The following is a 27,937-nucleotide window of genomic DNA, read 5'->3' on the forward strand; positions in this document are numbered from 1 at the left end:
TAAGTGTTAAGGCCTCTTATGTGTAAGATGCTGCTTAGAGCTGGGGAGACCAGTAGAAGTGAAATCCACTGCCTTCAGTTCTGAGGAGAAGGTGGCAGTGCTGAAACCACATATATGCACAGAAGAAAAGGAAATTGAGCCAGTAATCATTTATTAAGTTTTGTGCCATACTAATTGTTGGGAAAGTGGTTTGGGGTGGGGATAGAGAAGAAGAGAACATCGACAGTTGAGTCATCTTGAGCAGTTCTTGTATAGATGGTGACCAGATATGAAGAAGGAAGAGCATTCTTTGGGCAGGAGACATTCTATTCAAAGATCAAGGGGTCTGATCAGCCTGTCATGTTGGATGTGACAAGGTCAATTTAAGTATGAAGGAGAGTAAGGTGAGATAATGTCTGAAAAGATGGGCTGAAGTAGGTGACCTGGTGGCATGGCAGGAGCAAAGGATGCAAGCAAGCATAGCCAGAGTACTATACTGATACCTTCAAAATGGTGGAAGATATTAAGGAAAGCCCCAACTGGAAGAAAATGGACAACAGTCAGCCAAGATGGACAGCTGTTTGATTAGAAGGAGCTCTAATTGGTGAGATCATAGATCCATTAGAGTATTGAGTATCTAAGTAACAAACTTGGTCATATCCATGCCTTAGGAATATCAGTTTGTTAATTGTGTGAAGGACAGATTGGAAAGAAGAAAGATTAGAAGCAGGGGTTGCAATTAGAAGGTTGGATTGTCCAGTTCTGAGATAATGAGAACCTGAAGCAGGAGGGCAACCCTGTGCTAGTAAGAGGATACTAGAAATGTTTCAGAAGCAGATTCAGCATGACAGCAACCAATTGGACTTGGTGGGTGAGGGAAAAGGAAAAGTCAGGCACCGTGTAAGCACTAATAGGAAGTACAAATGGAATCAAATTATAATATCTAGAAAACAAAGAAGCAGCAGAAAAAAAGTCCCTGTCCTCAAGGAGCTTACATTCCAATTCTGAAAAACAGAAGACAAGGAAAGAGAAGGGGTCTACAGGAGGCATGAATGGAGCCAGTGGAAGGAGGGAGTGAACATGGTAGGTCTTGGCCCTTAAAATGGAGGTTACAGATTGGAAGTAACCAACTAGTTAGAGTGAACCTCCAGGTTGAGAAGGCTACCAGGGCATTATGGAGAACAAAGTCCAATAAGTTGGAATCAAAGCTGGGAAAGGAATGAAGGAGAGTAGAAGACGACTTGAAGCTTGTAAACCTGGGAAACTTAGATGATTATGCTTTGACAAAAATGTGGAAGAATGAAAAAAACCAGTGGTTTGGTTTATGGATGGAATGGATGAGATCCAATCTTGAGCTGATATGAGCTTGAAGAACCTATTGGACATCTAGTGGTCAATTCATAGTGATAAGAGATGGTTGTGCAGGAGAGCTATTAGGGTTGGGCGTGTTTGTTATAGGGTTAGCAGAGGGGATGATAATTGAGCCTAACAAAGTCACTGAGAGAAGAGAGCCCTGAGTTTATACCATGATTGATAATGCAGAAAAGGATATTCAAGTGAGAATGGAGGCAGGTAAAAGAACAAAGAATAGCATCAGGAAAGCCATGAAGAATAGGTAACCAGGAGGGGATAGTAAGTTTCAAAAGCATCAATGAGGTCCAAAAAGTTGAGAAATAAGGAAAGACCATTGTATTCAGTGCAGTCAGAAAGAGTTGTTTGAATTGGGTGGTGAGGTTGGAAGCCAGATTGGAAGGGGTTGAAGAGTGAATGGGAACCCAGACTACGAAGGAGGGCAAAGATGTGGGAAATTGGCTTGAAAGGCATCTCCTTTCCAGATGTGGGAAATGACAATCCAAACCAATGGGTAGCACCAATTGCACAAGATAGGGAATGGGGGGCGGTTCTCACTCCCTTTGTGGTGTTTCCAGCGATAATTTGACACAACCCACCTCCTCCTGGTTCACTGTGATATTCAGAGTCTATATTTACCCTGTGCCTTTCATCCTAGGATCTATCTACAGACACTTTTCTTTAATAACACCTTCTGAGGTCTTCTGACAACCCTAAATGCCAACCATTTATTATTTGTTTTATCCTTATGACATTCCTAAAAAGGTAGGAATAATGATACCCATTGCAACCGGGGGGAAACTGAAGCCAAGAATATGATACGCAGACAGCATTTAATACACATTGTCTCATTTCGTCCTCACAATCCTATGAGGTAGCTTACTCCACTGAGGTTCAGAGAAGGGTCGTAAATGGCAGAGACCGGAGACAAACCTGTGTCTCCTGACTCCAGATCCATTACTAACCGCACCCCACCCCCTTTACACACACACACACACACACACACACACACACACACACACACACACACACACTCCACCTCTACACCATGCTCCCAGTGACAGGCTTCCAGGTTATCCTCCGTAAGTTTTATGCCTTATGCCTGGGCCCATGAATCTCTTGCTGGGACCCTGGCCTGTGGCCTTGCCCATTCGCCCTTTTCTCAGCTCCCTTTCCCAAGGAAAACAGTCCAGACCTCCCTGAGTCGGCCACAAGGGAGCCCAGGGGTCTTACACAGGCCTGCCTGTCCACCAGGAGGGTTGATCCTATTAATCACGCTACTAGAAATCCCGGTCAAACTTGAGGCACGTGAATGGGCCACCGAGACACCCATGGGTCGCCTTGATTGGCTGGCGCTGAGCGGGGGACCCAGGCCTTTAGAAGCCGGTTGAGTGTGTGCCTGCCTTTGCTGGCGCTGATTGGCCCCTGTCACCCCGCTCTGGGATAGATAACAAAGCCAACAGCCTGACAAAGGAAGGCTGCAAGCGGCGCCCATTTGTAATTCAAAAGGCCTTGGAATCTGGCATTCCTGCAGCCCTCTGGACCCAAAGAAAGGGCAGCTTAAAGGGCTTTGATTTAAGAGGCAGAACCAAGGAGGCTCTTACTCTCTTCTGGGAGGCTGGCTGCCGCTTTGCCCCACTGCTCAGCCTCCTATGGGGCGCCAGAGAAAGGAGTTCATGGGTGGCTTTGAGCATCTCTGTCGTCCTCCTTCCTGCAGCCAATCACTGGGGCCCTGGCCCCGCCAAGAAATATTGTTTGATTTGGGAGGACCCTGGGAAGGCCTTTCCTTCGGCCTCCCCGCACCCTCTTCAGGGGTTGGCAGCCTTCCCGCCACCAGGAGGCACTTCTGAGCGAGGCCCCACGGAGCCATGTGGGAGGGGGAGGGAGGGGAGGGCAGGCACTGGAGCCCCTTCAGGGCTGGGTCCTGTTTCTAGCTCCCCCGCAGAGGGAAGGCCTGCCCTCCAATTTCTCACCCAACTCGTTCTCAGGAGCTGGTTGCCTTTGAAGCTGGGCCTCAACTTATCAGCTTCTGCTCTGCCAGGAGAGCCCGGCCCCTCCTCTGTTGTGCTACTTGGTAAGGAGGACTCGGGGCAATCCAGAGGGACCCCCTCCCCTCTCTAAAGCCTCCTGCCCAGGATGAGGAGATGGCACAAGCCAGGCCGCATGCTGCCAAGTCCAGGGGGTTGGAGGAAGCTTCCCAGCTAGAAAGAACCCAGTCCTCCGCCAGTAAGGAAACCTGAACTCTCTTCTCAGGGGGACAGAGAAGCTCAGGATCATAGACTGAGAGTTAAGAGGCCATTGGATTCAACCCTGTCATTTTTCACATGGGGAAACTGGGTTACCCCAGCCAACTTTGAGGGCCAACTGAAGATGAGGTTTCTTCTCTCCACCCCAGCTCCTGGGGATGGATGGGCTGGGGCTAAAGGAAAGCTCAGATCCAATGAATGGGCTGGCCCAGGAAGGCAGGGAAGCTGAAGAGAGATTGCCCTGATCCTAAAAGTAAGCAGAATTAAGGTTAGGAGCTCTTGGGAATGGACTCAGATCCCACAGACAGAGGCTCCACCCTACCAGCTCCCTTTTCAGCCCACGGCTCATTCTCTCATGCCTGGCAAGCCATCCAGCGCCCCATTGCCAGGGGTTGGTCGACTTGGTACAACAAGCCCTGCAGGCCCAGTGAGGTGAATCATGGAGCACCGGGTCCCACACCAGCCCCTAATTCCCACACCTTGGAAGTCAGAGCCCAAGATTCGGGTTCAGACGCTGAGGAAGGCAAGACAGACTGAAAGGGCCAGACCCAGCCTTCATCCTTCTCTCTGGAGGGATGGGAAAACACTCCCTAAAACACATTTTGTTTTCCCAGCAGCAACCTGAAGAATTGAGTCAATAGGGAACCTTAAATATATGGGGAGACAAGAAATAACTAGAAACGAGGCTAACCACCCTACACCCAGGGTGCAACCCCACTTGACTTCTGGAAACTGAGCCCCTGAGGATTTGAGACTTCCCCACTCCCTGGAGTCCCTCTTGCTTTCCCTTCCCGGAGGCTTTTCCTGTCTCCCATGGGCCCTGGGAATGTTTCACTTACCCCCATCACCTCCCACTGAGGCCTGGGGGAGCCCTGGCTGAATTCCCAGGATGAGTCTGACAGAGTTGGGCTGGGTCCCAGAGAAATGTGCGGCTTGTTGGGGCCTGCTAGAGGGATCAGGAGCTTAGTCTGGCCCCCAAGCCACCTCTGCTTTTTGGGACCCCCCCTCCCGGTGGTACACCTGGGCCCCAGCCCCACCTAGTCCCACACAGAAGCAGAGGCACCCCACAGCCCCCCTTCAAGCAGATCCTCAAGACTAGAGATTGGTGTTACCTACTCTGTTATTGCCCTTTTAAGAACCTTCCTACTCTCACTTTGGGGGGTGGGGGGAGGCCGTTGCTGCAGGCTGGCTCTTGTTGCAGAAAGCAGGGGCTCCCAGCCTCTCCATGTCTAGCATCCCCACACCCTTGGTCCTGAATCTCCTCATCCCCCAGGAAGTGCGGTCCCGAGGTAGGACTTAGAGAGGACCTTTGGTTCAGGGAATGATTGTCTTCCAGACTGGATATTCTGATTGCTAATTTTATAAACCCTATGGGTTGATGAGTCGCCCTGGAGACTTCTATATAGACAACTGCATCAGGTAAGGAAGGAATAACTTCTTCCTCCCTCCTCCCTATCCAAACCTGTTCTTAGAAAAAATCCAAGAAGAATCCAAAAAAACAAAACTGCACTGTTATAAATGATGGATGTGGACAAATATGCTTCCTTGCCAGTGGCAGTTTTAGCATCTCAACACAAAGGAAGGAAGATAAAAACTCGTGGAATTTTAAACATCAACTTTGCCAGCCCATGCTATGGAAAATTATATTTCAAGGGTTAGCAGCTGTCTTCAGGCAGTTATCTAAAATAATAATCACAGTAACAGGTGATATTTCTGCAAGTGCCTTTAAGGTTTGCAGAGCACTTTAAACCTATTATCTTATTTGATCCTTAACAAAAACCATGTGAAGTAGATGCTATGATTTTTCCTATTTTACGAATGAAAAAAACTAAGGCTGCCCAACAAATTTAAATGAAAGGTGTTAAAGGAAAGGGTTAAAAAAGAACCATTAGAGACCATTTAACCCAACACAACTCCTCCCCCCATTTTAGAGATGAGGAAACTGAGGCACAGAGAGATTCAGTGCCTTAGCTTGGATTCCACAAAGCATCTGAGATGGGATTCAAACCCTATTCTTCCAACTACAATTCCAATGCCCTCTCCATTATGCCACACTTCCTTCTCATAACATGTCCTGCAGAGAGATACCTAGCCTGTACCTTTATGAAAACAGCCCAGGAAAATGATGATTGTTGTGATGTAGATATTGCTTCAGCAAATAAGGTTATAGTAGTAGTGCCACGCAGAGAGAAGAAGTTGCATTCAGCCTTTTCATACATTAGCTTTGTTACCATGGGTCAGCCACTTAACTCATCTAAGTCTCAGTTCCTTGATCTGTAAAATAAAGATAATGATACTTGGAAAACCTCCCTCACTGTTGGGAGGATCAGTGAAATCTTGAATATAAAATTCCTTTGTAAACCTTAAAGCACCTATTAATTGGCTGGTTTAGTTAGGGTCTGTGATTTTATCTGCTGTGATGGGGAATAACTCACAGTAACCTCCACTAAAGCAAATGACAATATATTTCAGAGAATTTTAGAGAAGATCCAAGGTCACAACACTTGAACTCAGATCTTTCTGAACCTAACTCTAGACCTCTAGCCACCATATCATGCTACCTCTATATTGTTGTTGCTGTTGTTGTTAGTGTAAGTTGTTAGGTGTGATGTTGTATGTTTGTAGTCCTTACTGCTAGGAAGTCTGAGGCTAGTGGAATGCTCGAGCTTGGGAGATAGAGGTGCAAAAGAGTTAAAGTCAACTTGTTATCAGAACTGAGCCCAGTGGGCAGTTAGGTGTAGGTGCCTCAGTGGATAGATCATCAGTCCTGGAGTCAGGAGAACCCGAGTTCAAAACTGGCCTCAGACACTTGATACTTACTAGCTGTGTAGTCTTGGGTGAATCACTCAACCCCCTATTGCCTTAGAAAATTAAGAAAATATAGTGCTGGGTCTGGAGACTGGAAGATCTGAATTCAAATCTGGTCTCAGACTCTTATTAACTGAGTGGCCTTGAGCAAGTCACTTGACCTTTGTTGCCTCAGTTTCCTTAACTGTAAAACAGGAATCATAATAGTACCAGGGCTGTTATGTTATGTTAAATGAGATAATATTTGTAAATTGCTTAGTGCAATGCCTTCAGAAAGGAGGTAAGAGAGGCAGCCGACTAAGAAGGAACCAACTGGTCTAGGTCAGGAAAATGGAGCAGATCAAAGTTTCTGTGCTGATCAGCATTGTTAAGAGGCTCATGAGTGGCCAAACTACCAGTCTGGACAATATAGAGGCAAAGGGAGAGAGAGAGAGAGAGAGAGAGAGAGAGAGAGAAGCAAAGAGAGACAGAACAAAACAGAGATACAGAGAGGAAGGGAGGAAACAAAGTTCTATGTGATTGATGCCCTGAAAGAGATTTATAAATGCATAGATAGGGATTTATAGTAGAGAGAAGTCATACCTAGTTGAGGGCATCATCAGGAAAAGCTTAATGGAAGAACTGGCAACTTAATTTGGGCTATGAGGGGTTTTGATAGGTGAAGAATGTGGGGTAAGGAATCATTCTAAGCCAAGCCAAGATACAGAATTTAAAACAGGAGGAGACTGGAAAATGGCAAATAGCTGTAGAATCATAGAATTCCAATTCTGGAAGTGACTCACAGGTCATCCAGTCCAACTTTTACCTAAAGTATGAATCATATAAAAAAACATGCCTAACAAGGGGTCATCAAGCCTCTACTTGAGCAGGCAGAAATAGGGAACTCAGTGCCTCATGATGAAGACCATTCTCTGTCTTTGAACAGTTCTTAATTGATAGAAAGTTCTTTATATTAAGCTAAGACTCTTTGTAACTTCTACTTAGAAGTTCCAAATCTTTCCACTAGCTCCAAGCAAAATAAATCTAGTCCCTTTTCTGCAAGAGGACCTTTTAAATACTTGAAGACATCCTATCCTGACTTATCGCTTCCAATTGAAAAACTTAAACAGTTCCCTCAACTATTCTTCATTTGACATGAAGTCCCATCAATGTGTTATCCTGATTTATTTAGTTCAGTGTGTGACAATCATCTCCTTTTTTTTCTGGATACTTTAATTTTATTAAAGCAGCCTAATATTAAGGCTAAGCATGAGTCTTTCTGTTAGCCCCATCAAACTGTGAATTTTCAGTCAATAAAAAATACTCAAGTCTTTTTCGTGTGATTTGTGAATAGTTCAAAATCATTTGCTTAAGTCTAGTGTGTAGCAGAGTAGGCATTTAATAAAGGTTGACTTAATTGAATGAAATGCAGTTTAGCTACTTCTCACCTTGCTGGTACCATTGATTTTTTTGAAACTAAGAGCAGAACTTGGTTAACATTTCATAAAGTTTCATCATTCTACATTCTCTCCTGTATTCCATCCAATTTTAGACCTCCTTGTCATTAAACACAATGTCTAGCTTCCTCAGTTTCTTGCCATCTTCAGATTGAATGATAACAGAATCAGTATTTAGGTTGATGTTTAAAATGTTGAACAAATCATAGCAGGTTGATAGTGATCCATTAATTGACACTCTCAGGGTCTAGGTGAGAACTACAGTTCTTCAGTTTGTCTACAAGGCCAGCATTATTTGAGCAAATGCTTTGCTAAAATTAGGGGCACAGTGGATAGAGCACTAGCCCTGGAGTCAAGAGGACCTAAGTTCAAATCCAGCATCAGAAACTTAATCATTGCCTAGCTGAGTGACCTTGGGCAAGTCACTTAACCCCATTGCCCTAAATAAAAATAAATTTTAAAGGCTTTACTAAAATTGAATAATCATATATCCATATAACATTCTCCTAATTTTGGCATTGACTTAAATGGAAATGGAATTAAACTAGCCTGAATTGTTCTTGGTGAGCCCATGTTGGCTCCTAGTAACACTTTCCTTTTTAAATATTCACAAATCATTAAACAAACCCCTCTAGAAATATGCCTGGAATCCACCTCATGTGTACTAATCTGTAATTTATTAACTTCACTTTTTTCCCCTTTGTAAAAATCAAGAAGGTACAGCTGGATGGTACAGTGGTTAGAATGCTAAGTCTGGAGTTAAAAAGACTCATCTTTGTGAGTTCAAATCTGGCTTCAGATGCTCAGGGCAGGTCACCCAACTCTGGTTACCTCAGTTTCTTTATTTGTGAAATGAGCTGGAGAAGGAAATGGCACTTTCCAGTATCTTTGACAAGAAAATCCCAAGGAGTCAGACATAACTGAAAAAAGTGACTGAACAGCAACAACAGCCAAAAAAACAAAAATTAAGAAAATATCTTCAAGATACAATAAGGGGGCCTGGTAGAGAGCTGACCTAGTAGTTTACTAGATTACTGGCTTTGGAGTCAAGAGGACAGGAGCTCGAATCCAGCCTCGGGTATTTACTAGCTGTGTGACCTTGGGCAAGTCACTTAACCCTGATTGCCCCACATCCAGGGCCATCTCCTATTGTCATGATTCATATTTGGCCACCAGATTCAGACGGCTCTGGAGGAGAAAGTGAGGCTGGTGACTTAGCACAGCCCCCCCTCACTCCAATCCAATTCATGTGCTTGTCATGGCATCACCTCCTTGATGTCATGGTCTTCTTCAGGAATGAAGGACAAATCAGTATTACTAAATCACTAGCTTGTGGGTAAGTTGCATAATGTCACTCAACCTCACCTTCCTCTTCTATGAATCGGGGATAACAGTATCTATGTGGAGGGTCTTTGTGAGGTTCCAATGAGATAATAATAATAATAACTAGATTAATATAGCACTTGAAAATCACTTTGCATATATGTTAATTTATTTGATCACCATAACAACTCTGTGAGGGAGATAATAGCATCTATTATTTCTAGTTTATAGATGAGAAAACTGAGGCAGAAAGAGATTAAGGGCCTTGCTATTAAGAGTCTGAGGCAAGGATTGAAATTTGAATCTTTCTGACTCCATGTCTCCCATTTTACATCAATGTAGGAAACAGCAGAGCAGAATTATAACTCAGATCTCCCACTTCCAAGTCAAGGACTCTTCTCCCCTATATACTAAACCCTAAATAAGATTTTGGTTTTATGATGCTTCTAAAGGACATTATGCCTTTACCAATCCTTTGTGATATTGGACATAGAACTGCTTCATCTAGCCAAGAGTTCCTTTAATTTTTTATTTACAACTATTGACAACATCCATTCTTTCTGTCACCACTACTGCAATTGTCTCTCCTTCCCCAGTTCATCCTGCAGACCAGTCACTGCCAGATCATGTCACTCAAATGCTCAAAAATGACTTCAATGGCTCCCTGTGCCTATGGAATAAAGTCCAAGCTTTTCAATCTCCCTCTCCTCTAGACTCCAGATAAACTGGACTGTTCCTGATCACAACCTATACTTTCCTGCCTCAGCTCTATGCTTAAGGCTTCAGGCACTGCTCCCATTTTTCCATGACCCTCAAAGAATACTGCAAGGATTTCACAATTGAATTGATGTGTTTTTCCAGTACTCTGGAATGAAATTTGTCTAAGCCAAGAGGTCTAAATTCATTTGGTGTTGCTATGTGCTCTCTTATACCTCACCTATGTTCAGCAACCAATTTACCCTTAACCATATTTGTTCTGTCCTTCTTAATCTGAAGAGCATTCTTCTTCACAGAGAAAATAGAAGCAAAATATTAGCTAGTAGTTGTTTTGTCGGCAGAAGCAGTGAACCTACCCTTTCTTGTTCCTATTCTTGCATTAAATATATCTTTTAAAAGCTTGTTTTGTCATCCTTTACATATTTCTCAGGTCACCGTGAGTTTAGCCTTCTTAACATTATTGTATTTGTAAAGTGACTTGTATTCAGTACTGGGATTCCAGTAGAAGGAAAGATCCTTGAAAGTTAAAATTGTTCCTTTTAATCTTTTGTGCTCCCAATGCCTTGCAAAAAGTCAGTGCTTAATAAATGTGAGTTTAATTGACTTGTTGATTATTCAGAAGAATATCATGAGAATTTAATTCTTGATAATCTCTCCTTGAGTTAACTTCCCTTTTACAATCTGTGACCTTGGTACTGCCCTATTTTTTTTTTTTTTTTACCTTTTTGAATTCTTCTTTGTCAATGTCTGGATCCTCCTCTGTCTATGCCCCCACTTTTGGTTATCACAAATTCCAGAATGACCTGCTCATATTCTCCCAAGACTCCCATTACTTCTAATTCATGAATCAGTTCTTTCTTGGTTATAGGAATTTGTTGGTAAGAATTTGGGTACCAAATATCTGGTTCCTCCTTCCTTCTGATGTATGAAACTATCAAAAAGATCAGACTCTAATTTACTTTTTCTAGAAGACATCTGGGTCTTCCATCTCTATCATGGATTAGTGTAAAGTCAGAGTTTGAAAGATGCCCAGAGGTTGTACTAGTCCAACCTGAACCCAAATAGGAATCTCACCTATCATCTCACCTATAATATGGGTGTTTATGTAGTCTCTGCTTGAAGACCTCCAGGGTTGGGGAATTCACTCCCTCTAGAGAAAGTCTAGTCTGCTTTTAGGCAGATCTAATTGTTAAGAATTTTTTTCCTGACATGGGACTAATTGACTTTCTGCCCCTTCCACTCATTCTTCTTAGATCTCTATTCTGGGAAGAAGCCCAATTCCTTCTCCACAAGAAAGTCTTATTGTCTAGATAATTCAGGTCCTGTCTCTCCCCTCAAGTATTCTGTTCTTGTAGGTGACACTCCTCCCAGCTCCGAGCATTCTTCACCAACAGTCCTCCATGCCTGAAATGCTCTTCCTCCTCCTCTCTGCCTCTTGGATTCCCTGGCTTTCTTCAAGTCCCAGTTAAAATCCTGCCTTCTGCAAAAAGACTCCCAGCCCTCCTTAACTTTAAAGCCTTCCCTCTGCAATTTATCTCATCTATATCTTTTTTGCACATAGTTGTTCACTTATTGCCTCCCTCATTAGGCTGTAAGATCTGAGAGGATAAGAACTATTTTTTGTTTTTCTTTGTTATTCCTAGGTTTTGGAACAAGGACTGACACCTCTCACATTTTCCCGAAAATAAGACCTAGCATGATTTTTTCAGGTTGTTCGTAATATAAATCCTAGCTTCAAAATAGGCCCCATCAGCCAGATGGACACATTTAGTACATCCATTGCAACACATAATGGATGTATTGAATTATAAAATAATAAGATTAATATATAATTAAATATAACTAAATAATATTGACATTAATCCTTAAAATAGATTTTTGTACATGAATAATGATAAATATTTTGTACAGGAATAATGATGTAACGATAAATTGTTCTATACCAAATAAGACATCCCCTGAAATTAAGCCCTAATGTGTCTTTTAGAGCAAAAATTAATATAATTAATATAAAATCCAATCTTATTTGTGGTAGTAGACTAGATGCTTAATAACAAAGCTTGTCAACTTGAAGGTAAGCTAAACTCAAATTTCTTCAGCTGATCTTTTTAAAGCATCATCTGCAATCTTCTTATTATACTGTTCCAAATTGTCAAAGACCATTCTAAAGCCTGGTGCCCACAACTGAAAAGAATCCTCCAAATGCTGTTTCCCTCAGACAGAGTCCCATAGATCTACTTCTGCCCTTGTTCTAGACACTACGCCTCTGTTAATACAGAGTAAGATGTCATTAGTTTGTGGGGTTTTTTTTGGTTGTTGTTGCTGTTGTTAGCCATACCATACTATTGACTCATTAAGCTTACCACCAACTCATATGAGCTATGAACCATTCAGGAAAGCACTTGCCTAACTCTAGCTTGGTTTTTTTCCTGTCCTGAGCCAGCTCTTAGCTAATTTTAAGTTTTAATGTTTCTGATGCCATTTTTCACAGGACTAAATTCATGCTGAGTCACCTGGTGTTTTTGCATCTCCTCAGTTGGTCAATAAATATCCTGTGCATCCAAATTGTTCTGGTTAGCTCCTTTCCTTTCTCACAGAAGTGAAAAGTAATTACTTCTCACAGAAATAATTTGAGTTCATCAGAATTTTGTTCCTGAGAGCATTCCATTCCTCTTGGTCTGACTTCACTTGGAGGATTTTTAAGATCCTATTCATTTTTAACTCTGGATTCTTTGAAATCTGCTATAGTGTGCATGTTTGACTCAACTTTTCTCCTTATGTATGAGAAATTTCAGGGCAGGCTTTATTTCTTCATCTTTTGAAGAATTACATTATTTTAAAAATAAGTGGTTCTGTTGTTCCTCCTTTGTTTTCCAAGAGGACCAATGCCATCACAGGGTGATGTCTTGACTTGCACATGAATTGGATTTTGGCGAAGCAGAATTGCACAATGTATTCAGCACAGTGTAGTCTCTTCCAGAGTCATTGAGGTCCAGTGGCAAGGTAAAAGTTAAGATGCCTGACTGTAGCCTGGGATACAGTGGATGACCTTGGTGTCTTCTGCATCTGACCAAGATCTAAGTGCTCCACGTGCCTGCTGCCCTCACACCAGAGATGTTAATAAGTGAAGATCACATAGAACTTAAGGGACCTTAGCCTCTAGCCCAGACATCCCAAATTCCTTCAGCTTATCTTTTGATGGTATCATCCATCTCCAGTTTTGGCATCATACTGTTACAGTTTGCCAAAGGTCTTCCTAAAACATGGAGCTCACAACTAAATAGAATGCTTCAAATGCTGCCTGACCCTGGCAGAGTACCATGGAACCATTTCTTCCTTCAACTAGGGAATTCTAGATGATTTCATCTGGTTTGACCTCATAATGTTACAGCTGAAGAAACTTAAGCCAAGAGAGATGGTATAACTTACCCAGGGTTACAAAGAGAGTAAATGCCAGAGCCAGGATTTAAATCCAGGCTCTCTGCCTCCAAATTCATTGTAGAAAATTATCTCTCAAAGTCCTCTATCATTAAGAGATCATTCTCTATGCCATTTGTGATCCACTTCCTAAAGACTTCCTCCTTCATGATCTTTTTTCTTCCATCTGGTCAGGTGGTTTATATCATACATTTGCCATAATGTTTTTTTCTAATTCTTTCTCATTGATCATCTAAATGCTCTCCATCATGCTTCTTCCCAGTCAGTTTAGGGGTTTCCTCACATGACTATTGTTTCTTGAGACTTAGCATGAGTTCATAGTGTACTGGAACTGGAGTCAGGAAGACCTGAATTTAAATCCCACCTCAAACATGACCCTGAGTAAGTCCTTGATCTCTTCTGTGTCTTGGTTTCTTCATCTATAAAATAAGGAGGTTGGATTGAATGACCTAAGGTCCTTTCCAGTTCCAAATCTATAATGCTTTGTTTTCTCCTCCCTCAGAGATTCTTCACTGTTTTGTGTCATAGACCATTTGAAGGTCTAGGGAAACCTTTGGACTTCTCTTCAGAAAGAATAACACTTTCAAATTTGTAAAATAAAATACATAGAATTATAAAGGAAATAAATACATTGAAATACAGTCATCAACATCTTTTTTTTTGTTTGTTTTTTGTAAGGCAAATGGGGTTAAGTGGCTTGCCCAAGGCCACACAGCTAGGTAATTATTAAGTGTCTGAGACCGGATTTGAACCCAGGTACTCCTGACTCCAGGGCCGGTGCTTTATCCACTACGCCACCTATCTACCCCATCATCAACATCTTTTTTTAAAGAAGTTTGGGGGCAGCTAGGTGAAGCAGTGGGTAGAGCACTGGCCCAGGAATCAGAAGGACCTGAAGTTCAAATCTGACCTCAGACACTTAATAATTACCTAGCTGTGTGGCCTTGGGCAAGCCCAGGTCAATGTTCTTTCCACTATACCACATCACCTTCACATAGATGGGGTGTCCCAAAAGTCTTAGTGCAATTTTAAATTTTAATTGCTTAAATTAGCCTCCTATCTGGTTCCCCCATCTCCAGTCTCACCACCACTTCCTAACCATCATACATTCTGATCATGTAAATCCTCCACTCAAAAATTTTCCATGGTTTCTGAACTTTTCATTTGTTATTAAAGATCCAATCATAGAGTTTGTCTATTCTTTCTGACTTCATTTTTCCTTATTTATCAATAATATAGATGTTTAAGTGAAACAACTCTGATGGAAAATTAGTACTGTATGTGGGGGGGGGGGGAGTCCCAAAGTAGCACTGTATATAAGACCAAAAGTCTTAGTTCAGTTTTAAGTTATTAAAACCTAAAACTAAAGAAAGACATTGGAGTTTAAGTAAGGTTATTTCTTTTGAATAAATTTATGAATAATTCCTTTTGATCATTGTTTTAGCTGAATAATATATAAAATGGAGAAGAGATCCAGAAAGACAAATTGAAGCAATATGATTGAGCCTTGAATAACAGACTGAAAAGTTTGTATTTTATCCTATAGGCAACCTGGAACCATAGAAGGTTTTTGAGCTAGGGAGTAACATGATCAGAGCTGAATGCTATATGTAAGATGGTTTGGAGATAGTGATGGGACTGGAAATGAGGAAACAAGATAAGAGGCTCATTGTAATAATACAAATCACAAGGTCATTTTATTCAGAACAACATCAGCTATTGGTTGCATATTAAGAACTTGGACTGGAGTAGTAGAAGAAATGGAAATGGAAATGGAAATGGAAAAATGGAGTAGATATATAAGATTTTGTAGAGGTAGAAACAACAGGATCTGATAGGATTCAAAAGTAAATCAAAGATTGTTCTAACATTTTGAACCAGACCCTAACCTTTCTTCTGACCTCCAGTCTCATATCTCTCAGTTTACTGAATATCTTGAAACGAATGATCCAAGAATATTTTAAATTCATTGTGACCAAAACTGATCTTTTTATGCTTCCCCTCAAATTCTCCCCTCTTCTGAACTACCCTGTTTCCTCCAAGGATACCACTGTTCTCCCAGTCATTCCGGTTCTCAACCTCTTCTCCCCACTTTTTCACCTCTCATGTCCAATATGTTTCAAAGTCACCTTCGTAACATCTCTCATATAAGCTCACCCTACTACTGTCCTCTGTTACCACCACTGGCCTAGTGTAAGTCCTGATCACCTCATGACTGCACTATTAGGCCTGGTAATTGGTCTCCCTGTCCCTCAAGTCTCTGTGCACTGGAATCCATTCTTCACTGAGCTTTGAAACTGATCTTCTTAAAGTGAAGCTTATGTCACACATACACACACATACATAAATACAGACAGACAGACACATACACACACACACACACATATACATACACACATACAAACCTTCCATTCAATAAACACCAATGACTCCCTATTACCTCCAGAATCAAATCTAGAATCTTCTGTTCAGTTTTCAAAGTCTTTCACAACCTGGTGCCATTCTTCCCACCCCATACACTCCTTTCCAATCTTTTTATACCTTACTCATCCCAGGTACTATATGAGCCAGTGATATTAACCTCCTAACCATTCCTTAAAACATTCCCATTTTCTGGCTGGATAATTTTCCTGACTGTTATTCATATCTGAAATTCTCTTCCTCCATATCTCTACCTTCTGTCTTCCCTGGCCTCCCTCAAGTCTCCAACCAAAATCACACAATCTGCAAGAAATCTTTCCTAATTTCTTTTATGTTTTTTTCTTTCTTAATAATTTTTTTCTCCTTAGTTCTAATTCCTCTTTCACAATATGATTGAAATGGAAATATGTTAAACTTGATTGTTCATGTACAACTTATACCAGATTGTTTACTGCCATGGGTAGGAGGGAGAGGGAAGGGAGAAGGGTAGAAAAATGTGAAATTCAAAAATTTACAAAAAGATGAATGTTGAAAACTATCTTTGCATGTAATTGAAAAATAAAAAAGAGAGCTCTTTCCTGATCCCCTTTAAATTCTAACTCCTTCCTTCTATTGCTTACTTCAGTAAAGGACTATATAGGGTGTTTGTACATAGTTATTAGAATATTATCTCTGCCACGGAACTATGAGATCTGTCTTTTGCCTTTGTATTTCCGATGTTTAGTACAGTAATTGGGCTTAATAAATGCTTGTTGACCCACTGATTGATCATTAGCAGAAATGTTTACCATGGAAAATCTGCTATATGGCAACCACTTTCCTAGAGCCATGAAGACTACAGGGACCACAGGGCTTCTGTTCCTGAAGGAGTTGGCTGGCAAAACCACTAAGAGAAAAGATGTGAAAATGGTAGCAACTGCACAAAGCCAAAATGGGACTCTTTTCCCCTAAATCCTCTTCTTTCTAACTTTCCAATTGAAATTACCACCAGTCTTCCCATCATTCACAGCTCTTCCCTACTCTCATTCCCCATTCTAACCAGTTGCCAAGGCTTGTTCATTCTGTTTTGATTTTTTTTTATCATATCTCTTCCCTTCTCTCCATTCATTCCCATGGCTACTATTTTAGTTTAGGCTCTCTTTACTTCTCACCTGACTTTTGCAACAATCTTGTAAATGATCTCTATGCCTCGAGCCTTTCCTCTTTACAATGCATTTTCTACACAGATGTCAAGCTGATATTCCTGAAACATAGGCCTAACAGTCCCATTTAACTGCTACTGCTCAAGAAATTTTAGTAGCTCCCCATTCCCTATTGAATAAAAATAAAATTTTCCCTGTTCTAATACTTAAAGCCCTTAGCAATTCTAGCCTATCTATGATTTACGATGTCTGATTTCTCTCACATTAGTCCTCTTACATTCTACATACTAGATAACCAGATCTGCTTACCACATATACCATATACTAATATCATATACCACAGTCTGTCTCCTGCCAGAGTGAATAGTGGGTGTCCTCAGAATAAGGATGACCTGGATTCAGTCTTTCCTCTGACATATGATGACTGGCAGTTCCTGGGCAAATCCCTTAATTTCTCCATGCCCCCCCCCACTAGGCTTTAAGACTCTTAAGTATCAGAACACTTAACTGATCCACATGAGAGGGGGAGATTCCTCACCATGAATTCTCCATATAAATGGAATCACAGATTGCATCCCATAAATTCAGTAACACATGAAAATGAATTTGTGTTTTACTAAGCATAATAGCATCTGTAAACAGCTAAAATAGCAATGCATATTTATATAAGTCATAGTAATTATTCAGCTTCCAGAATGCTTGTTCTGATACCTCCCAATGGGCTAGGGGTGACCCTAGGTTTACAAAGGCTATGTTAATGGAATGCAAGTCCTAGCAGGTTCTATCTCACCGGAAAGACTTCAGGTGGGGTGGCTAGGTGGCGCCAGGTGGCTAGGTGGTGCAGTGGATAGAGCACCTGCCTTGGAGTCAGGAGTACCTGGGTTCAAATCCAACCTCAGACACTTAATACTTACCTAGCTGTGTGGCCTTGGGCAAGCCACTTAACCCCATTGCCTTGAAAAATCAAAAAAAAAAAAAGACTTCAGGTATAAGCCCAGCAGCTGGCTATGTCTGCTTTCCAAGGACCAGCTTAGCCTAAGGACTAAGAGGTTTGTCCCCAAGACAGTAGCCACTTGGTGATGAAGTCCTTGACTATAGCAACCTAGGAGACAAAGCCAAAAATGGACTTCTGTTCTACTTAACTTCCTGTTTTTTTTGCAGTGACAAAAGGTGGGCAGTGGAAAAAGTGGGCAGAAGTTGCTAAGAATCATGATTTTTTTAAAGACCAACTATCAATACTAACAATACTCTAAACATGAAATCCTTATCTAGGTAACAATGTGTAGTATGCTACTGAAAGAAATATATCTTATCCATTCCAACATACTTGCCATAGATGAAACTGGAAGACAAAGTAAGTTGCCACTTATAGAAGGATAGCTCAGAGCTTGTCCTTGGAGATGCCTATAAAGGAACTTGTGGAAATGGTTTTATCTTCCATTTGAAGCCAATAAGAACATCATTTCATGAGATATTTGCAATGCCTATGTGAAGACTGTGTAAAAAGATCAGAAAGAAGATAATTTGGGCTTATTTTCCAACATCTGTTACAGAGGATACAAAAGAAGACAAATTATATGAGGAACTCAATAAGACCTTTAAATTAAATCAACATATACTTTGTGTTGTTGAATTGTTTGTCAGGCATGTCCAACTCTTTGGGATACCATTTTGTGTTTTCTTGGCAAAAATACAGGAGTGATTTGCCTTTTCCTTATCCAGCTCAGTTTACAGATGAGAAACTGAGGCAAATAGGGTTAAATGATTTGACCAGGGTCATACAGCTAGTGAGTTTCTGAGTCCAGATCTGAACACAGGAAGATAAGTTTTCCTGTTTCTAGGCCCAGTGCTCATCCCCTCTGCCACCTAGCTGCCTTGGTGACATCAATGCAAGGGTGGGCATAAAGGAAGATGACAAAAAAGTATAAAAATATAATGTATGTATTTATGGGTGTGTTTATATGTATGTGCATATATATGTATATGTAGGTAGATAAATAGATAGGTAAGTAGATTCATAAATAGTAAAACAATAATTGAGGAGTAAGAAATGAGAGAGGCCCAAGAGCATACAAAAGCCTGATGTCTATAAATCAAGGCTACTTTCTTCACAAAGGGAGACAGGAGACCATGGACTTCATTAGCACCAACTAAAATAACTAAGAAATGAAATTGTTTGGATTCTATGAGACAGGCAATAAATAACGCTACTGCTGAGGGAATCATTTTCAAATCAGTTATTGGTGTACAATCAGACAATTATTGTTTGCATACAATCAGATAATTATTGACTTGCTTAGAATAAAAATCAAAACCAATACCAAATTTTTAAAAAAGAGTAAAAATAAGAAGATAGGCAGTTCAGTTGGACTAACTCTGACCTGACCTATTTAAACAAGCTATTGACCTGGAAAAATAGGAAGTGGATGAAAGGACAGATATTAAAACAGATTATTGCTACTTCTTAAAGAAGTTTAATAAACACAAGTGAGTCATCTAAATGAGATTTCCAGGAACCTAGGAACTGCTTTAGCTGCAAATAGTTGATCTTGCCCAGCAAAGAAATCTGTCAGCCAAGGGCAGTGTTGGTTTAGAAAATAAACTCATTTGTAAAATCTTATGGGGGAGGATGGTGGGAGATTATTAGCAGCACTACCTAATAAACCAATGAGATGAAATAGAAGGAAAAACACACATTTAAAGAATACTTGGTGAGAAACCAATGAAGTCAGATCATCACAAGAACACCTAAGGCTGAAAATAGGAGGAAAACCAACAGCCAAAAAATTGGGAAAACATCAAGATTTCTGTAACAAATTTTCAACTCTTTTCTATCAGTGCCTGTGGAACCAATACATTTGATCACTAACATCATGATTCCTGATGCATTACTTGAAGAAACAAAAATATTATGAAATAAAACAAAGTTGGGAAAACAGCTGGACTAGATCAAGTGTACAAAAGGGAGGCATTGCTGGAAATGACGGAATTCTAAGGGCAATGAGGATTCTTAAGATGTTGGAAAAGGAGGAAGATGCCAAGTAATTTGGAAAAATAATAGCTTTGAAGATTACCAGGTAAAAGTGATTAAGAAAATAATACAAGCTTACTTTCTCATTTCTACAACATCTTTATGGGATTAATCTACATGTATAATGATGAGCTGCTTGATGAAAGTATAAGAAAGGAATAAGTAGGCTTTCCCAGATGATAGCCTATAACAGAGAGACCTTTCCAGGTCCACAATTAATAGGTGCAGAAAAGACAGGATCCCACTGTGTTTATTTAGTTTCTTGAATACAAAACAAAAGCAACAAAACATTAATTTACTGGTAACCCAAAAATGCCATCTTAAAGGCATCTTTCTATCATGGTAGCTCCATTTTGGTTTTGATTTTACTCCAGATCTAAGCTTTCATTGGCAAAGCAATCTCTTAGTGGGGCAACTCCCTCTGCTAGAGTAGGCCAGCTACTATCCTGCAACCTTTAGACTTGTAGAGTTCTTAGGGAAACTGAGAAGTTAAGTAATTTGTCTAGTCACACAGTTATTGTGTATCAGATGCCGTGTCATGTGATTAAAAAATACAAAGATAAAAAAATGAAATGAGGTCTCTGCCATCAAGAAGCTTGCATGTTACTGGAGGATACAATATATACAGATAAAGTAGCTTTCAGCTATATAGAAAGTAAATACAAAGTAATCTGAGGGGATAGTGAGGTTGGTGGAGGAGGGGTGGGGATGAAATAATACTTTTCTGTATCTTCATTGTTGTGTCACACAGAACTATTCATATAATATATTCTCAGCAAAAAGATTAAATCAATGTTTTATTGGTGACTTTTGTTCCCACAAAGCCAGTACAATGAACCCCCCCTTCCTTTCCCCCCTACACATATAAAAACCCTTCTTTCCTCACAATTAAATAGATAAAATAAGCCAATACTTTGGTCATGTCTGAGGGAGATAGCTTGCAGTGAGCACTCTGAAGTCAAGATTGGTCCTTGAATTAATGTTGATTCTGATGGTTTTCTTTTATATTATTACTTCACTCATTGTCTAAATTGCTCCCCTGGTTCTGCTTGCTTCAATCTGTATCCATTCATAGAAGTCTTCCTAAATTTCTCTGCATTTTTCATATTTGAAAACAATATTCCATTACTGTCACATGCCACAATTTGCTTTCTTCTTCAATCTGAAAACAATATTCCATTACTGTCACATGCCACAATTTGCTTTCTTCTTCAATCAATGGATTCTCAATTTAATTCTAGTCTTTTTTTAACTCAGTAAAATCTTCATCATAAGAAATATGACCCTCCATTCTCTTCATTGACCTATCCTGCCAGTCCCACTTCCCCTTTCCCTCACTTTAACCATTAGGGACAGGGGAAAGGATTGTCTAAGCTTCATGGGTATAGTCTTTCCCTCAAGGGAGAAGGGAGAGGGGGGAAAAGGGAAAGGACAGAGCTTGTGGTTGTTTGGAGACTTTAGATAACTTACAAAGACTGGGAATTGTTCTTGTATTAAGAGATAGAAGGATTTCTTAAGAATAGGGGGGTGAGGGGGATGGCACTGGGGAGAGGCAGGGTTGACTCACCCTAGGGCTGAGGGTGAGCTGCTCAACCTGTCTCTGCCCCTGGGGGGATGGGTAGGGGATTAATAACTATTTTCAGAACATGCATGGAGATCAGGAGAAGAAAGTACCAGGGAAGTGTCACTCCCTGGAGCTGGAGAAGAGTCCCAACTCTGTCTCTCCAAGGCCAAAGGTGCCTGCCTGTCTACTCTCTGACAGCCCTTTCAGAAAGATGACTCATTCCAGTCTCTCTTCCCTCTTTACCTTTTCTCCTTACTCCCCAATCTCCCTCCAGCCAGGGCAGAGGCCCATAGCTACCTGGCACCAACCCCCTTCATACATAAACTCTGAAACCATATTCTATGGCCAGAAGCCAGGCCTGTCATTCTCTCAGCCCCACAATTTCCTCTGGGTTTCTGTTCTCTCCCACCCAAGCAGATTATTTTTAGACACAAAGGGAGAAAAATAAATTGAGAGCCACAGTTCTACCATGTGTTTGGTTGGGACCTTGTTGAAAAAGAAAGTCTTAATTACCCAACCTCCATTCAAGGGATAATTAACAGATGGTATAATTTCCTAGCCTTTTCTGTATCACATATGGCTAGTAGGTGAGGGGCAGAGTGCCCATGCAACCCCCAAATCTTTCCAAATAACAGAATCAAAAGAACCCTAATAGAACAGGGTTCTGTTGTACTGGGAAAGCCCCAGACTAGGAAGTAAGCTGGACTACAGTCCCTGCTCTGCGGTTCTCTAGCTGTGTGAACTTGGGCAAGTCATTCTCTAGGCCTCAGTGAAGAAAAATAATGAGAAGTTAGACTAGATGGATGGTCTGTAGTAATCTGTCTAGCTCAGAAGTTCTGTGATTCTGCAGAGGTCATTTGGTCTGCCCATCTGCCTGAAGAAAGAACTATTCTTTGTTTTTTTTTTTTACTTTTTAATATTTTTTTCCAAATACATGTAAAATTTCTTAACATTTTTTTTAATTTTTGAGTTCCAATTTCCAAATTCTCTTTCCCCCCTTCCTGTACCCCCTCCTTAAGATGGCAAGCAATTTGATGTAGTTATACTTGTGCAGCAGATAGGATTGCCTTTGACTCATCCTAGAAATAATCTTGTTTCTCAAGGTATTCTAACAAAGGCAATGCATTTTGGGGACTGAGGCAAGTGCTGGGGGCTCAGGGCCTAATACAAGAACAGTTCCCACAATTCCATCTCCAGGTAGAAAGAGCCCCAGATTGGGAATCCAGAGTTTTGACTTTATTTCTAACAAGTGGGGTGATCTTGAGTAAGCTAATTCCTTGAGATCTTGGTTTTCTTTTCTGTAAAAGGAGATTGAACAAATTGCTTTCTTTCTACTCCAAAATTCAAAATTTTAGCAACTGAACACATTTATTCAACTTCTTCACCTTGCATCTTTCACTGTTGAAAAATTCTTCATAATAAGAGGTAGAGAAGGTACTAAATAGAGAACTGGCCTCTGAGTCCAGAAGGTCGGCGTTCAAATCCCATCTGTGAACCCTGGGGTCCAGAGGTTCCCGCCTCTGACATATACTGGCAGACTCTGGTCAAGTCCCTTTGTCTGTCCATTGGTATTTGGGACGACTAAGACAATAAGTTGCAGAGAAGGAATTGATCCACTTCGGAGCCAACCAATATTGCCTTAAGTCAATGAAATCACAGGGCCAGTCCTTCATTTGACGGGTTATGCAAGCAAAATCCTGGAGAGGGAAAGTCATTTGTCTAAAGTCACACACATAGAACCCAGATCAGAGATCAGAGGACTTAGAGATCTTCAGCCAACGCCTAGGCCCAGGATCTTGGAGCCACTTAGTGGTCTGGTGAGATTAGAATTCCATGCTCCCAGGCTCTTCCCAGTCCTTCTCCAGGTTCTAGAGCCTTTGTCAGATTCGGGGTTTCTGAAGGTCATTCTGTGCAGGTCCGGAGAGGAGAGTTCTTCTAAGGCTTGGGCACGGGCCCTCTCTTCAATGGAGAGCCAGTGTCCCCACTGCGCCTGAGGGCTTGATGGGCAGGATGACAGAAGTGTTCTTTAGAAGCAAAAATCGGTAGCGGTGTGCCCGAGGGTGACTTTGCTGAGACCAATGCTAAGTTCGAAATGTTGTGAAAATGTAAAAAGGCTTTCCAGATTCAGCGCTGTGCCATTCGGGTTATTAGGCTTAGCCCTGGGCCTCGCCTCTTTGTTAAAGTCTCCGTAGCCGCCGAGGGAGCCTGCGAAGGTGGCCCAGACAAAGGAAACGGTCGGAGGAGCGGGGTCCGGGGTCCGGCATCAGGACCTCGGCCACGGGGCAGGGGCCCGGGGCTGCAGCTGGAGAGGAGGGGGAGTGGGCCGGGAGCTCGGGTTGGGGTGGGCCCACTTTAGCCCGCTCGGGCCTGGCGTCGCCGCTTTAAGAGTCGCCTAGGAGCGGAGCAGGTCTATGGTAATGAGCCGCCCGCAGCCGCCGCGGCTCTGCAGAGCTCACCGCCGGGGAGGCGAGGCGAGCGCGGGGGGCGCGGGCCAGCGGAGAGCCGGCCGGGGCCGCAGGGGGCGCGAGGGGCGCGGGGCCGGCGCTCCGGGGGCCCGGGGGGCGAGCGGGAGGCGCAGGTGGGCGATGGAGTAGCCCTGGGCAGGCTCGGAGGGGGAGGGGGAAGGCGGAGGGGGTGCGCAGGGACCGAGCCGGAGCTGCGGCGGTGTGGGGGAGCTCGCGGGGGTCCGGGGCGCGGGGGGACGGGAGCCCTGCGGGAGAGCCCGGGAGGCGCAGGTGAGAGCCGGGGAGGCAGGTGGGAGTTTCGGGGACAGAGCGGGGGGCCAGGAGAGGAGGGCGGGCCGGAGGCGGACCCCCTCGGAGGGTGGCTCTGAGGGGGGGCGCGGGAGGGGTCCGGGGCGGTTGCGGGGCGCCGCGGCGGGGCGGGGAGCCGGGAAACTCGAGGGCGCGGGAGCTCGGCTGAGGCCCGGGCCCCGGGGGGGAGCGCACGGGAAGGTCCCGGCCATCAGGTGCCCCCGGCCCGGGCATGCGGCGCGGCGGGGCCGGGAGGAGCCGCTGACCCGGCCGGCCGGGAGGAGGGAGAGATGCGGGGCCGGGCCGCCCGCGCCCCCCTCCCGCCGCTGCTGCTGCCGCCGCTGCTGCTGCCGCTGCTGCTGCTCCCGCCGGGCCCGGGCAGTGCCCTGGCCGCGGCGCCCTGCCGCTCCCTGGAAGCCCTGGAGCCGGGCTCCGCGGCTCGCTGCACCCCCCAGCTCTGGGTCTGCCCGGCCGGGACCGAGGGCCACTGGCTGCACGTCGGCCGCTGCCGGGCCGGGGGGCCGGAGCTCAGCAGCCGCCTGGTGCCCCTGGATAGCTTGACGAGGGCCTGGTGCCCGCAGCCCGGGACTGCTATTCCCCTGCCCCCAGCCCCCCCAGGCTGCCCCTGGAGCTGCCGCCTGCTGGGCGCCCTAGGCCGCATCTCCCCACAGGGCAGGCTCACCCTGCCCCCGGGGCACGAGTGTATCCCGGTACCGCAGCTGCGGTGCCAGCTCTGTAAGCTGGCATGGACCCAGGGGCACTGGGTGGAGAAGTGGATGGCCGGGGAGCTCCCAGGAAGTCGAAGGAAACGCAATGTGAACACAGCCCCCCAGTTCCAGTCACCTGTCTATCAGGCCACTGTGCCTGAGAACCAGCCGGTGGGCACACCGGTGGCATCACTGAGGGCTGTGGACCCCGATGAAGGCGAAGCAGGACGGCTAGAGTATACCATGGATGCCCTCTTTGATAGCAGATCCAATCAGTTCTTCTCCTTGGACCCAGTCACTGGAGCTGTGACTACTGCTGAAGAACTGGACAGGGAGACCAAGAGCACCCACGTCTTCAGGGTCACTGCCCAGGACCATGGCACACCTCGGCGAAGTGCCCTGGCCACACTGACCATCACGGTGACTGACACCAATGACCACAACCCTGTTTTTGAGCAATCTGAGTACAAAGAGAGCTTGAGGGAGAACCTGGAGGTGGGCTATGAGGTACTAACAGTTCGAGCCACAGATGGTGATGCCCCTCCCAATGCCAACATCCTCTATCGTCTGGTGGAGGGGCCTGGTGGCAGCCCCCCTGAGGTCTTTGAGATCGATCCTCGTTCTGGGGTGATTCGCACCCGGGGACCTGTGGACCGAGAGACTGTGGAATCGTACCAGCTGACTGTGGAAGCGAGTGATCAGGGCCGGGATCCCGGTCCCCGGAGTGCCACGGCGGCCGTGTGTCTATCTGTGGAGGATGACAATGATAATGCTCCACAGTTCAGCGAGAAGCGCTATGTGGTGCAGGTGAGGGAAGACGTGACCCCGGGTGCCCCTGTGCTTCGGGTCACAGCCACAGACCGTGACAAAGGCAGCAACGCTCTGGTCCACTACAGTATCATGAGTGGCAACGCCCGTGGCCAGTTTTACTTGGACGCCCAGACAGGGGCATTGGATGTCGTGAGCCCCCTTGACTATGAGACGGCCAAGGAATACACCCTCCGGATTCGGGCCCAGGATGGGGGCCGTCCTCCTCTCTCCAATGTCTCAGGCCTGGTGACGGTGCAAGTCCTAGACATCAATGACAATGCCCCCATATTTGTCAGTACTCCCTTCCAGGCTACAGTGCTAGAGAGTGTCCCACTGGGCTATCTGGTCCTCCATGTTCAGGCCATCGATGCCGATGCAGGTGACAATGCCCGTCTGGAATATCGATTGGCTGGTGTTGGGCCTGACTTTCCCTTCACCATCAATAATGGTACGGGTTGGATCTCTGTGGCTGCTGAGCTGGACCGGGAAGAGGTCGACTTTTACAGTTTTGGGGTCGAGGCGAGGGATCACGGCACACCGCCGTTAACGGCCTCGGCCAGCGTCAGTGTAACCATTCTTGACGTCAACGACAACAACCCAACCTTCACTCAACCAGAGTATGCGGTGCGCCTGAATGAAGACGCAGCCGTGGGTACCAGCGTGGTGACAGTTTCTGCCGTGGACCGGGATGCTCATAGTGTCATCACTTACCAGATCGCTAGCGGCAATACTCGAAACCGATTCTCCATCACCAGCCAGAGTGGCGGAGGGCTGGTTTCCCTGGCATTGCCACTTGACTACAAGTTGGAGCGACAGTATGTGTTGGCAGTCACTGCCTCGGATGGCACACGTCAGGATACAGCCCAAGTGGTAGTAAATGTCACAGATGCCAACACCCACCGCCCAGTCTTCCAGAGTTCCCACTATACTGTCAATGTCAATGAGGACAGGCCACCGGGCACCACCGTAGTCTTGATCAGTGCCACAGATGAAGACACAGGTGAGAATGCTCGAATCACCTATTTCATGGAGGACAGTATACCCCAGTTCCGCATTGATGGAGACACGGGGGCTGTTACCACCCAGGCTGAACTGGACTATGAGGACCAGGTTTCCTACACCCTGGCCATCACTGCCCGGGACAATGGCATTCCCCAGAAGTCAGACACCACATACTTGGAAATCCTAGTCAATGATGTCAATGATAATGCCCCCCAGTTCCTTCGTGATTCCTATCAAGGTAGCATCTATGAGGATGTGCCACCCTTCACTAGTGTCCTACAGATTTCAGCCACGGACCGTGATTCTGGATTAAATGGCAGAGTATTTTACACCTTTCAAGGTGGGGATGATGGCGATGGTGACTTTATTGTTGAGTCCACGTCAGGCATAGTGCGCACACTGCGGAGGTTAGACCGGGAGAATGTGGCCCAGTATGTCCTACGGGCATTTGCAGTGGACAAGGGAGTCCCCCCAGCCCGGACACCAGTGGAGGTAATGGTGACTATACTGGATGTAAATGACAATCCACCTGTTTTTGAACAAGATGAGTTTGATGTATTTGTGGAAGAGAATAGCCCGATTGGTTTGGCCGTGGCTCGAGTCACAGCCACAGACCCTGATGAGGGTACCAATGCTCAGATCATGTATCAGATTGTGGAAGGTAACATCCCTGAGGTCTTCCAGCTAGATATCTTTTCTGGGGAGCTGACTGCCTTGGTGGACCTGGACTATGAGACCCGGGCAGAGTATGTCCTTGTAATCCAAGCCACCTCCGCCCCACTGGTCAGCCGTGCCACTGTCCATGTCCGCCTCCTTGACCGCAATGACAACCCACCTGTCCTGGGTAACTTTGAGATCCTCTTCAACAACTATGTCACGAATCGCTCCAGTAGCTTCCCTGGGGGTGCTATTGGCAGGGTGCCAGCTCATGACCCTGACATCTCTGACACACTGAGCTATAGCTTTGAACGTGGGAATGAGCTAAGCCTGGTGCTGCTTAACGCCTCCACAGGGGAACTGAGGCTGAGCAAGGCCCTGGACAACAACCGACCTCTGGAGGCCATCATGAGTGTGTCAGTGACAGGTATGTACTGGGGAAATGTGGTCCCCTTAGAGTTTGGGAGGGGCTATGAGGAAGTCTCAGGGGAGTTTGGGGGCAGGCCTGGCATGGGCCTGGGGATAAGAGGAGAGGTCTAGAGACTAGGAAGGC

General features: G+C 44.4%; 1 protein-coding gene across 4 annotated transcripts in view; it reads left to right on the forward strand.

The window, feature by feature from the left end:
* Positions 1-24,390: 24,390 nt before the first annotated feature.
* Positions 24,391-27,937, forward strand: part of CELSR2 (cadherin EGF LAG seven-pass G-type receptor 2) — a 49,476-nt gene continuing 45,929 nt past the window's right edge. For all 4 annotated transcript variants that reach the window (XM_074188336.1, XM_074188333.1, XM_074188335.1 and 1 more), the window contains exon 1: positions 24,391-27,811. In XM_074188336.1, coding sequence (XP_074044437.1) covers positions 24,499-27,811 — 3,313 coding nt within the window. In that variant the 5' untranslated portion in view covers positions 24,391-24,498. The remainder of the gene's footprint in view (positions 27,812-27,937) is intronic.

Source organism: Macrotis lagotis, chromosome 5 (assembly GCF_037893015.1).
Source record: "Macrotis lagotis isolate mMagLag1 chromosome 5, bilby.v1.9.chrom.fasta, whole genome shotgun sequence".
In the NCBI taxonomy this organism is placed as follows: domain Eukaryota; kingdom Metazoa; phylum Chordata; class Mammalia; order Peramelemorphia; family Peramelidae; genus Macrotis; species Macrotis lagotis.